The following is a 12,751-nucleotide window of genomic DNA, read 5'->3' on the forward strand; positions in this document are numbered from 1 at the left end:
AAAGCAGTGTAAGAAGTAGATGGGGGCCAAACCAAAGGCTGCTGCATCTAGAAGCATGGAGCAAGAAACGAAGACAACTCCGAAGGTGAAGGGATGGACTCTCAGCCTAGTGGGTGAGAACACAGTATCACATGAAAATGACTTCAAAGTAAACACAAAAGTCAACATCCACCTTATTTTTGGTTTTCTGTGATTGTGGAACTGTAGCTTCTTCTATGTTTTCATTGTTCTTAAAATTCACTCTGTTCAAATTATCTGTGTAGAGATTGGGAGCCCTTGTTAAAGGAAGTAGCATCTCACAAGTCTCAAAAGATATGCTCGATTGAATAATGATTTGCATAACAATATGGAAAAATATAGAAAAGCACAATTTATGCAACAAATCCATGCTAAGATCATAGAGATTACATGTGACATCCATATTTGTACGATGAATACACACCGAGAGCATGCATGTCTATTTATTTAGGCAATCAGTTGAATGCCATGTAAAGGAATGCAACCATGACAGGTAATAAATGCAACCATGTAGTAGATGAGGGCTGTAGAAAAAGGGTTTCTGCAATCTACATCTACAAATCACAGCAGTAATAGAAAGCATAGAACCACTGATGCAACAAATAAGCCACCATGCATCACAAATGAGATGTTAAATCACTTGTTCATCATCCAACAATCCAAGTATTTCCATGTTTAAGAGTAATTCATCAGCAGATAAAGTGCAAGTTTAAAGTATGAAACCATGAAGAACGATGGATCGTCCTTAGAGGATATACATTTTTTATCTACAGTGCCAGAGAGAGAGAGAGAGAGTGCACATGCAAGAGAAAGAGAGAGGATTCTCCATCTAGAGGGCTCCAAACGTGTTCTCGCCACTGTATGTCATGTACAGGAAACCATCTTCATCCTTGTGCTCCTCGTAAATGGCTGACATCATAGCAGCTGCAAACATCGAAAGAAAAACGTAAATCCAAAAAACGCACACATAGGTTACACAAGTGAATATTCCATTGCAGCTCATGATTCACCTGTGGGAGGCAATACATTCTTCACAAAGATGAATATGGCTTTCTCAGCACTTAATTTTATACGTTTCCTCACAACATACACAAACTGCCCCACTGTTAGATCTGCAGGAACCAGATACCTGCATTTGTTCAAAAAATAATTTGCTCCCCGTTTATTATAGATTCCAAAACACAATTCTAAGGGAAACACAAACATTACCAAAAAGGCAGAAAGAAAGACAGTTTTAACTACCACCTCAGTAATCACTTGACCTGACATGAATGGTATTTGAAACCAGGACCAATGTGCATGATTAAAAGAAAGTTTAACCAAGTGGAAAAAGAATATTGCATATTGAAAGGAATGGATTCAAGCCTACAGCGCACAGCCACCCTACTAAGGAAATAAAAAAGAGAGAAACTTGAATAGAATTCAGAAAGCTCAATGCAAACTAAATATAGATTATGGGAGACCCAACAATAGCGTTACAGGCAGTCAATATGTCACATTACCATCTCAGCAGGTTATTTCTAATCTTATGAACGTGGTCAGATATATTGGGTGCAAAACACTATTAACAAGTTTCGCAACATTCCCAGAGATTATGTACTAACACTATCACATCAAATAGCAATTTTATATAGCTTTGTTCTTATACCTAAAAAGAGTGTTCACCATACAGGTAAAAGCTGATACAATGTTGCTTATCGGCCCCACACCAAAAACCCTGTTTAATTGGGCGCTGCACATAGAGTCGCACTATTGGCGACCTGTGCACCATCATGACCGTCCAAAAGAGAGAGAGGTTGGGGGATTAAGCTATAGGCAAGAGGATTAAGCATATCACCATGGAGAGACCACATTTGAAACCAAAACTTTGACCCAAATAATAAATTTCTTTCATTTCATAATTGACAAATACAAATACCTTATGGCTTAAACAAACTTATGAGACAAACAGACCCTACTATTTGAGAAAATATAAGAGGAAACACAATATAAAATCAGTAGAAAGTATCAAACCACAGAAAGACAAATCAGATTTGTTAAAGAACAATTGCACCAATCACCAATTAAGGCTATCAAACAGACAGCCCCTGAGAAATGTATAATTTAAACTTTGCCTTTTGATATCGAATTAATTTCAAAACTCCCTTCAAAGCAAGCCACTTGTGCCAATTGTGGTCAGAGGTTGCCATACGGACAGTTTTTTTCAATTCATTCAAACAAGAATGCTTAGTAGAAAACAACAATATTGCCTAGACGATATTCGGAACACGAACAAGATACAGGTAGTTGACAACACCATAAATCTGATTTTTAAACCAATATATTTAAAGCCTAGCAAATTCAATAATTTTTAATATATATATTTTGGTGGTGAGTTGAGAAAAGGTATAAAGAACCCATAAGATATTAGTATGTGAAGTGTGGTTTGAACTTCTCCACTGAGAGACTTGGTCAGCAAGTCCGCAATATTCTTTTTGGCATCAATCTTCACAACCAACAATACCTTTTTCAACAAATTATCATGAATGAAATGCCAATTGACAACTATATGCTGAGTCTTGTATTGTAAACTTAGTCTAAACATATGGCACATTATCCCAAGTCCTCCCAAGTTCACTCACAAGACCCTCTTAAAGCATATAACTTGTTCAACACCGTTGTGGCCACATATACTTTGCTTTGGAAGCTGGAAGTATAACCAATGATTGCACCACATAAATACTCAACATATTCAAGAAGTACATTCAAGAAGAATGCCATGAAGATGAGGAACATCCAACATCTAATCCAAGCATGAATGAAAAACCACAAAATATTCCAATACCTGATCCAATTGTATAGTATGGAGAAAACGTGGTTCAGCAAGAAAGAGAAATTAGATTATGCTTGAAACCCCAGAGTTCCACTGCAAGTTCGATATTAACTGTTTTGTCAATTCATTGATTGAAGAGGAGAAACTGCCATGAAAAACAACAGATCTCCATCACTAACTACTGACAAGCCACTGAAGGGTGCATTGTACTCAACAATAACGAGGTCAGGCTTCCCCTAACACCAGGAGAATGATGTAGTTAGGGTTTTACTTTCTGGTTTCTTGAAGTCCAAATTTAATGTCTTTACTATTTTTTGTCGAAATTATAGGGGTATCTTTTTCATAGCTAATGTTGTGCAAGATGAAGGGCTAGGATTGAATAGTGACTAAGATTCAAGTTAGCTGTTAGAGATTTTTCTTGTAAGTGTATAATATATTGTGTTTTCTAAAAATATGGAAGTTGAATTGAGATTTTTTGGGGCAGCGCGAAAAGATCATTTTTAGGGTGGTCTCCATTGCAGGCCTAAAGAGAGGGAGTCCACCCCCAAAGATAAAAGATTACTCTCAAACTTTGGGGTGGATTCCATACCAGACCTAGAGAGAGGGAGTAATCTCTATTTACCTATGTCTTTGGAGTTCTGTTTTCATTCTCTTTCTCCTACATCAAAAAGAACGACCAGATTAACATGGTTCGCTACTTCCAAGAAAGAAGCTATGTCAAGCTACGTTCATGTAGAAGATGGCCAATTCCACTAAACACCAAGAAAAAGGTTACACTGGTGATTTTCTCAAGTTTTTTATTTCTCTCAAGCAGAGAGACAAAACTGATTTTCACCAAAGGGCACCTAACTTGACTGCCAAAGATTAGAGAAAGTCCTATGGCTAAGATGACGTCAATTTTAGGGTGCCTAACTTTGCCAAAGATTTCGATATACTAGACTTTATGTCTGGATTTCAGAAAAGGTGATGGGATTTGTAGACACAGGATTTCCTCGTAGATAAAGTCTAAATCTTTTATGGGCATTTATCAGGGAGAAAAATAAAATCCTTTTTGAGAGGTAAGATGAATCAAAACATTGAAATGAACCTAGCATATATGGAATTGCTCCAAAAAGCAAAAAACCAACACATGGTTGACATGAGTTCACTAAGACAATAAAAGCAAATGGAGGAATCCTTCATATCTTGACTGCTATTTATTTATTTGGGAAAATTACAGAACATAAGTCCATTTGATTTAACAAATAAGGAGATGACCATTTCAAGTATGGACTTTTTTGTAGATCACAGTCCACATTCCTAACTTATCCAATTGTATTGGCATGCATATTGGCATACATAGAATCCCCGTTGTTATTTAAGGGCCAAAGTATCTCATATACCACATCTAAAATCATATCACAAGAACATCCCCAAATAATTTCTGTGCTATCCATAAAATAAGTACCCACATCAGATGAAGAACAAATAGAAGATGCTCCCTTGATTTATTGCAACATGAACAATACAAAACAAATATCTTTAAGCAGTTCAACACCAGTGCAAATTATAGATTCCAAGAATACCATGCCCAAGTTCAAATATTACAAATTGAATATTGTCAAATTTGTGAGTGACACGAAGATGACAATGGGATCAGACTACTGTGAAAGTACATTGCATGTTAATTAAGAAAGTGCACTCACTCTGGGCTGCATACATTTCATTATCAGTTAATCAGGCCACATTGGAAAAGCAGGTCTCAATTAAAGATTCAGAACTTTCCAACCATCCCACTTTTTGTCTTTATAACATGATTTCGATCATATTTTCTAAAACAAAACCTGCAGAAAGATATGCCCGAAACCCTAGCTCGAATCGACATATCCTTATATATTGAAAAACATGGGAAAAGACTAGCCTGGCTGACAAAGATTTCATTTAAACAAAAAAAAAAATGACAGCAAAGTGAAGAAAAACCTACTTCTCATAGACTATAATACACATACTTAATACTGAGATTTTGAATATGTTCAACAATCTATTCTCTTCTTTTTTCTTTTGTGGTTAGTGAAGGTAACAATTATTTTATTACTTCGAGAAAATAACAAATACATCTGTTGCGAGATATGCTACAATGGCATTTGATAACCAAACAACAAAAAGATAAATAGAGAAAGAGGGATGTCCCACCACCTCCCAGCCAATGCAGTGATCACCTCATAGGCACTGCAAGGGACATGGACACTAGTTCAACTAGCACACAAATCATAACCTCTGGAAGAAATAGCTTAATCTCCAGCCATGTGTGTCCCTCCGCGTGCCCATCAAATTGCAATCCAACAATCACCTTTGACTATCAAAGATACCTACGAATGATTTATCACTACTTTTAGCTCCCTCAAGAAGTGTTGCTTTTGTCTCAGCTGTGGTAGAGTGAAGAAACAGGCAGGCGTGTCACTCCGCATGCCCATCAAATTGCAATCCAACAATCGTCTTTGACTACCAAAGACACCCATGAATGATTTATCACTAATTTTAGCTCCCTCAAGAAGTGTTGCTTTTGTCTCAGCTATGGTAGGGTGACACCCCTGTACATCCTACTTATGATATCAAAATTGCTCCCATGTCATCCCTTGTGACTCAACCTATGCTTGCCATTTCCAGATTACCTTGGGAACAACCTTCAACTTTCAACTTACAATTGATTGTTTCCTACTATAGACCTTAGAGAGTGGAATCCTAACATTGCAACTTGCCTACAACTGCACAACAGTTAAGACACTGGATGCCCTAAAACTCAGCTACGGATTATATCACGAGAGGTCTTCAAAGGATCTCCGCCTCTTGTTTACAATGTTATATAAATAAAACAAATACAAAATGCAATAGGTTCCCCATATATACGTTATTACATATAAACATCAAAATAACATAATAATATCTGATAGAGAAATAACCAAGTTCATAAAAAGTAATTATGGAAAGGAACGAACTTCTTCTTATCAATATCTGGTATATCACTTCTTTCAGCCTTCTCCACAATCACCTAAGGGTGCAAATAAACAGATGAGTATAAGTATATGAAAGGATTTGCTAATGATAAGAACAGAAAAGTAAAGCTTCAAAAATATCGGAAGAAATACTAACTGGAATTCTATCAGGGTACTTCTCCCTGATACGGGCTGCTTCTGCATGTCTTTTCTCTGGCCACATAAAAAGTTGAACTTCCAAATTTAGAACTATTGAACAATGTAAAGCCCCTTAAATTTGAACTCAAGAAATGTAAAACCAATTTGACAATTTACAAGTTTATATATAGAGCAAAGGCTCTAAATAATCAAATTAGAGCCCACCTCATAAATTTCACTGGAAGAGGTTGTTTTGATGCCCAAATATCCTTAAATTGATCATCTCGATATCAAGATGCATGGACATGAGAAAAAAATCTATTTCAAGTTTTGGAAATAGTGCATCTTGTAACGTATTTTTGGACAGTCAATTTTCAAGATTTTCAAGTTTTCATAGATCTGCTCAATCTACACTATTTCTGAAGTTTTAAATTTTATAATTAAAGATGGAAATATATTTTAAGGCTATCACAAATATTTCCAGTATTCAAATCATATTTCTCGACACTATTTGAAGGTGCGCTTTACTTTGATTGTTTAGAGCCTCGGCTCTATACAAACCACACCCATATATAAAAGTGGAATAGATTAGTCTCAGAAACTGAAGCAAACTGATTGTGCCAAATTAAATTACTCAAGAAAAAATTTATCATTCAAAAGTCATCTATTCATTTTGGATAAATAAGAAAGAATAAAACAGTTCCTCAAAACAATAGATATTTTGCTGCAAAGATTCGTCTGTTTTCTTGGATAAGTGATTTTGTTTCTAACAAATGAATTTTTTTAAATGATTAAAAAGGAGCTTCTCTTTTCACTATCAGAAATTTAGTTAAGAAACCCTGACCTTTTTAATCAAAGAGAAAGGTTAGTAAAACTGCACGTCCGAGTGATTTAGATGAAAGCATCACACGCACGCATGCACAAAGAGAGAGAGAGATTGCACGCACACACATCCGTGCCCAGGCACACATATCAAGAGAGAAAGAGAGAGATAAGGCATGAATTTGCATGTGTATGCGAGAGATACATCCAAGTTCTAATGAGACAAAAGACCAAAAAACCTCCAATGCTAGATGAAATGTTTAGACTCCAATTCCATGGCTTTTATCCATTTTAGGGTTGAGGATTTAAAAGTACAGCATCTTAGCATCTCACTATGTCTGTCCCTAATGCCCTGGCCTCTTTCTCGCTTTCTGTCCCTCACACAGATGCATGCATAGGCACCACCACCAGCAGCAACACATGCTGAGGTCAAGGCAGCCAATCTTGAACAAGACACTAGGCACCCCCGCCTAGGCAACGCCCTATGCACCCTACCCAGCCTAGGCCAGGCATGTAGGGCATCAACCTGCCTGAAAGAGCTGCCGAGGTGGGCTGCTTTTCAAAATGTTGGTTAGTCTCATTTAGGTATCGATGAGAAACCTAAAGAGTAAAGAGCAATCAATGACCCTCTCAAATGACACAAGGTGGAGGAAGTGAATTACATACATTGCATCTCTATGACTGCAGTTTTAAATTGCACACTAATGACTAGTCACTGAACATTTCACCGAGAAGTTTGATCCACTCCATTTCCAAACCCTGTCTATTTGAAAAGCCACAAAACAACAATGCAAAACTAAAGACACTAGACGAAACCTGTTTTCCTTTAGTTCATGAGTAAAAGTGATCAAAGAGACACTTACTAGGCCCACCCAAACTGGGCCTAGTGTTCCAACCTCTTAGGTACCTTCTAGGACTGAAAATAGACCAGTCCAAAAATACAGGTATTAAAACCATGGACAAGGTAAAGTATGATAAGGCTCCCCAATGAAACTGTGAACACCTTTCTCAGTAGTCTTCAACTCTTGTCTTAATGGAAATATCTCACTAAATAACAACAATGCAACAATTTTCACAATTATATCGCCTCTAAATAGTAAACTGGAAAGCCAGCCATATAAGGAGGAGCAAAGAGGCCAGCCCAATAAAATAGAAAAAGGATCAGAAGTGGGGAGAATATGTGTCTTTGATAATGAGTATACGATACACTCAATTACAATATTACTTAATTTTCAAATACGCTAAATCAAAACTCCTCAAGATCTCCCTGAAATCCACCCCCATAGACTATCTATTAGCAAAACCTAACCACGATAATGGTACCAAGTAGATAAACAATTCTGACCAGGAACACACGCACGCACGCATGCAACACCCGCGTGCACAAACACACACATGCACACGCACAAGCGCGAGCCCACACACACACACAGAATTAATTCATGAAAATCAGGAACACAAAGCAACGATCTAGCGAACAGGAAAATCAAGAAAGAGAAAAGGGACCCAATTTAAGAATTCCTAAAAAAGCCCTCAATCAAAGGAAACACTCAAACGCATCAAAAACTCCACAAACATTGAATATCAAACCATAAAACCAGAGCCCATCTCAACCAAAAAAAGAAAAAACCAATTTGAAAAATAAAAAAGAACAGAATGTGAGAAAAGAGTTAGAGACTTCACGCCCACCGAGAGGATGCTCCAGCTTGAACGAGCTCTTCGCCATGGGACGTCTCTCAGTTGATCTGCCATTCGCGCACCCCACCATAAGAAAACATAAACATCATTCAGATCGACTCTTAAAAAATCGTTACAAATTCTAGAGAAGAGAGAGAAATCGTTAGAAATTCTAGAGAGAGAGAGAGAGTACCAGTTGGGGATGGAATGCGAAGGGAATTTTTGGCAGATCGCCCGAAGGGTTGTGGGAATAAATAAGGAAAACACGAGGAATCAGATCGCCTCACAAAACAAGGAGGGTTGGGGGAATAAATAAGGAATACAGGAGGAATTGAAATAAAATATTTAGGGTTTGAGAGTGAGGAATGATTAAGGTTAAGGGATTAGTTGAATTAATAGACGTATACAAATCCCTATTAATGTTGAACTTTGATTCATGTTTCACCAGGTTCACACGGAAGAGCTAAGAGGATTCCCTAACCTCCAAGGGACCCATAATTGTTGCTTTTATCAATGTACATGGCCATGTGGGATCACAAATAAATATATATGGTTTCCATAACATGATCGAATTGCCATTCAAGTTAGACTATATTATGTTAATTTTTTTGAAGGTTCATGATATGCTCCCGCAGGAGCATTCCATACATTTACTCTTTCATGCGAAAGACTTCGGTGGATTTTTTTCTTACATTATCTTTTATGCAAAAAAGACTTTGGAGGATTTTTTTATCGGAATTTTGATCTAAGTATCACTAGATGAACCTTAGATCTCACCCTCGAAAAAATAAATGGTCTCTATTCAATCTAGATACATTATTTTTTTTTGTAGGATATAAAGAATTTCATATGGAAATTTATTTTATTGAGGTCACCCCTTGGGTTAATGACTTTACATCCCCAATGTTTAGGGTCTTAAAAAACTTCTAGATTGGGTTTTTAGCTCGAAATATTTTGGCATGTTATTCTTCTAGATAGATATTTATTTATATTAACATACTATTTATACTACATTATTACGCCCACATGAATAAAGAGGGACCTTATCTCTAGAGCATATGTACGGGGACAAAACGAGACATGAGAGAGAAGGAAAGAGACGCGAGAGAAAGAGAGTATGTGGAGAGATAATTATGAGAGAAAGAAGAAATAGGTATCCATATTTAGGGGAGAAAGAGAGTGATAAGTATGTGAGAGAAAGATGAAGAGAAAGAAGAAATAGATATCCATATTTATGTGAGAAAGAGAGTGATGAGTATATGAGAGAATGAGATGGAGAGAAATTAAATAGAGAGATAGCTGAATATTTATCTTGCTTAAACATATAAATTCCTTCTAATTTTAGATAAAAATGACATCTTCCTTTATGGTAATCTATTCTAAAGGAATACTTAAGTGTAGAGAGAGAAGAATACCCATGTAGAGATTAAACTTATGAAAAGATAGACTTGGGGAAATGTCCATGCATTTATAATTGAGTTATATATTTTAGGCCATAGATTAATTATTGGGGTTAGCAACTTTTTCAATATTTTCCTATAATAGTTTCTCTCTTTCTTTTTCTTTCATAGTTTGCCTTTTGTTTTGTTTTAATTAAATGAAACAATAAGTTATTTTATTTTTTTAATTGTGGTTTTGAGAAGTGTGATAATTGTTGAGAAGATAATATTATGCTTCATAATGGTGATAGTTGTTTTTTATAAGAGAAGATTTTTTATGAAGATTATAGAGCAGAGAGAGTTTTAAGGTACTAGGTGTTGATCATTGTTTAAAAGATCGGCCGATTTTAAAAAAATCGACCAACTAAATCGAGATCAGTGACTGGCTGATCTTGACTTGTCCCGATTCCGATGGTCATGTATTCTAAATTTTTCTTCAATGCACTAATCGACTGATTTGTTGTACTTATTGGCACAAATCAGTCGATTAGTGCACTAATTAGAAATTTGTTGTAAAGATCATCCGATTTGTGCATTGTTACAGTGCAGACTTTTGTTTTAATATACATGGCTCTCTCTCTCTCTCTCTCCTTGAAGAGACTCTCAATGATATCTTTCAAGGGGAACAATCTTTGACCACATGTCCCAACATCTGATAATATACGCAATTGTCGAGTTGATTAGTTTACCCTACTTGATCGAGGTACTTCGGCAGAGGGAGCGTGATTGTCCCAGCTGCAAGTAAAGTTTCTAGTATTTCAGGCACATCTTCTCTATCAAATGAGTACTTCCTTTCGAGAGGCTCACAAAAAGTTTGTTGTCTCCCACTTTCCCTCATTGTCCTCGTACTGATGTTTGCGAGGTGTCATAATCCTTGGGAGGAGGTTAATTCCTTCCTCTCCCACCTTGGGAAACTATTGAGGTACTCATGGAGGTCTTAGTTTGACCAGCTTTGAATTTTCCTTTATCAGGATCTCTTCTAATAGTTACGATACTGAAAACCAAGTGACTAAAAGTTATAGGATTGGAGGCTTGGAGATGCATTGCAATTTCATTCCTCATATTCTTGATGCATATATGCACCTCTTGTAACTCAAGCAGTGGAGTGGCTTGTCCCAAGCTAAAATTCTGCCAACAGGCAATGTATTGCTGCACCGGTTTGTGGTCCTTTTACTTGATATTTAGAAGCTCGAATAAGTAGACATCCCTTTTAGTGTTGTGAAAGCGTGCTACGAATGATTCTTGCATTTGTCTCAAGGTGAGCATTGACCCTGGAGATAATTGTGAGTACCATGTAAATGTCGGTCCTGACAATGATTGGATGACCTGCCACATCAGGAGGCATTCACTATTGGTGGTGTCCACGCAGATTGATACAAAATGAGCCAAGTGCTGATGGGAAGAACCATGCCCGTCAAATTTGGGAAACTTTGGTCATTGATATCACAAGGGAAAGGGTATCTTGTCAAAGTACGAGGGATATGGTTTTTTATAAGTATCTATTGGGCAAACACCGAGGAGATTAGGGTTACAATGAACCCTAATCATTGGCTTATAGGAAAAATATGGCGAATTGAGCGAGTTAGGGTCGCAATGAGCCCTAACTACTTGCTTATTGACATAAAGTGAAGGTCTGAACAAGTTAGACTTGCAATGAGGTCTAACTGCATACTTATGAGCAAAAGGTGCCAAGATGAGTGAGTTAGGGTCGTAATGAATTCTAATTGTCGTCTTACGAGCAACTGGTGATGAACCAAGCGAGTTAGATCGCAATGAGTCCTAACCACCGGCTTATGGGCAGAAAATGGTGAACCAAGCGTGTTAGGGATGCAATGAGTCATAACCGCTGGCTTATGGGAAGAAAATGACGAACCGAGCAAGTTAGGATCACAAAGAGTCCTAACCACCGGCTTACAAGCAACGAGTGATGAACTAAGCGAGTTAGGGTAGCAATGAGCCCTAACTACTAGCTTATCTGAAGAAAATGGTGAACCGAGTGAGTTGGGTTGCAATGAGTCATAACTGCCAGCTTATGAGCAAGACATGATCATTCAAACAAGCTAGAATCACAATGAGATCTAATTGTTGGTTCATGCATCTTCGGTGGAAATGACGTCCATACAATGAAAGGCTCACCTCTCGTGGTTCTGAGCAGCGAGACGAATCGGTTCGTGGTAAGACAACCTCATCTTGCCTCTCTACGCATAGTGCTCAACATGCAAATATCTTTGGGTTGATCTCCGCCTCCAGCCTGTGACAACGTTAACTCGTAGCATCTGCCTAATGTTGCTAATAAGCTTGTCGGCTGGCCATATTGTGGGGATCGGCCCTCATCATTTGAATTGGCTTCAGGCTTGTGAATGGTGCCTTGATCAGGGAGCTACGAGCTGCATCTTTTAAGATCGTGGCTAAGACTAGCCATCCACTGTAGTTCATTGGGATAAGTAAGGGTGACTAGTATCGAACAACTGCCCCGACCTTGTCGACTTTCGCATGGACTTTCCTCTTCGAATTAGTCCCAAGTTCTTGTGTGTGGCATCCCTGAACAGTCAAATTTTGCAACAAAGTGCCCAGGTAGGTCGAAACTTTGCTAAGGATTGGCTCATACATTGATGCTGGAATGTGCACAGGACATTAATGGTCACGACCATAAATGACATTGCGATGGTGGCCATTAAAACAAAAAATCCCCTTTGACAACTTAAGCTTAAACGCAGGGGTACGATTGTCAAGGTAGAGAGATAGAAATATAGAGAGACTGTCGTGAAGCCCAATCCCAGAGAGAGAAAGCCATAATATATATGTTTTAGACTCAACCCAAGATGAAGGCTGAACTCTTGCCCAATGGAGTCGCCAGAGATTTGGACGCTCCG

At 37.7% G+C, this 12,751-nt stretch overlaps 1 protein-coding gene across 2 annotated transcripts; it reads right to left on the reverse strand.

Moving 5' to 3' along the window:
* Window positions 1-612: 612 nt before the first annotated feature.
* Window positions 613-8,724, reverse strand: LOC18445690 (autophagy-related protein 8C-like). Of its 2 annotated transcripts, none has more exons than XM_006855823.4 (6): window positions 8,633-8,724; window positions 8,452-8,507; window positions 5,960-6,015; window positions 5,806-5,858; window positions 1,029-1,147; window positions 613-942 (listed from the first exon to the last, which is right to left on the reverse strand). In XM_006855823.4, exons 2-6 carry the CDS (start codon window positions 8,486-8,488, stop codon window positions 848-850), a joined length of 360 nt encoding a protein of 119 aa, XP_006855885.1. In that variant the 5' UTR covers window positions 8,489-8,507; window positions 8,633-8,724; the 3' UTR covers window positions 613-847. The 2 variants fall into 2 exon arrangements, with proteins under 2 accessions (XP_006855885.1, XP_011627600.1); XM_011629298.3 differs by having other exon boundaries at window positions 8,446-8,507.
* Window positions 8,725-12,751: the final 4,027 nt, after the last annotated feature.

Source organism: Amborella trichopoda, chromosome 2 (genome assembly GCF_054954075.1).
Source record: "Amborella trichopoda isolate Santa Cruz 75 chromosome 2, AtrichopodaSantaCruz75HAP2 v2.0, whole genome shotgun sequence".
Taxonomy (NCBI): domain Eukaryota; kingdom Viridiplantae; phylum Streptophyta; class Magnoliopsida; order Amborellales; family Amborellaceae; genus Amborella; species Amborella trichopoda.

Excerpts from the sequence above, each read along its gene's own strand:
- LOC18445690 (XM_011629298.3), bottom strand. The coding sequence starts at position 8,488 with ATGGCGAAGAGCTCGTTCAAGCTGGAGCATCCTCTCGGTGGGC. Across the intron at positions 6,016-8,445 it reads GGAGCATCCTCTCGGTGGGC|AGAAAAGACATGCAGAAGCA; the intron begins GTGAAGTCTCTA and ends TTATGTGGCCAG. Across the intron at positions 5,859-5,959 it reads AGTACCCTGATAGAATTCCA|GTGATTGTGGAGAAGGCTGA; the intron begins GTTAGTATTTCT and ends TTGCACCCTTAG.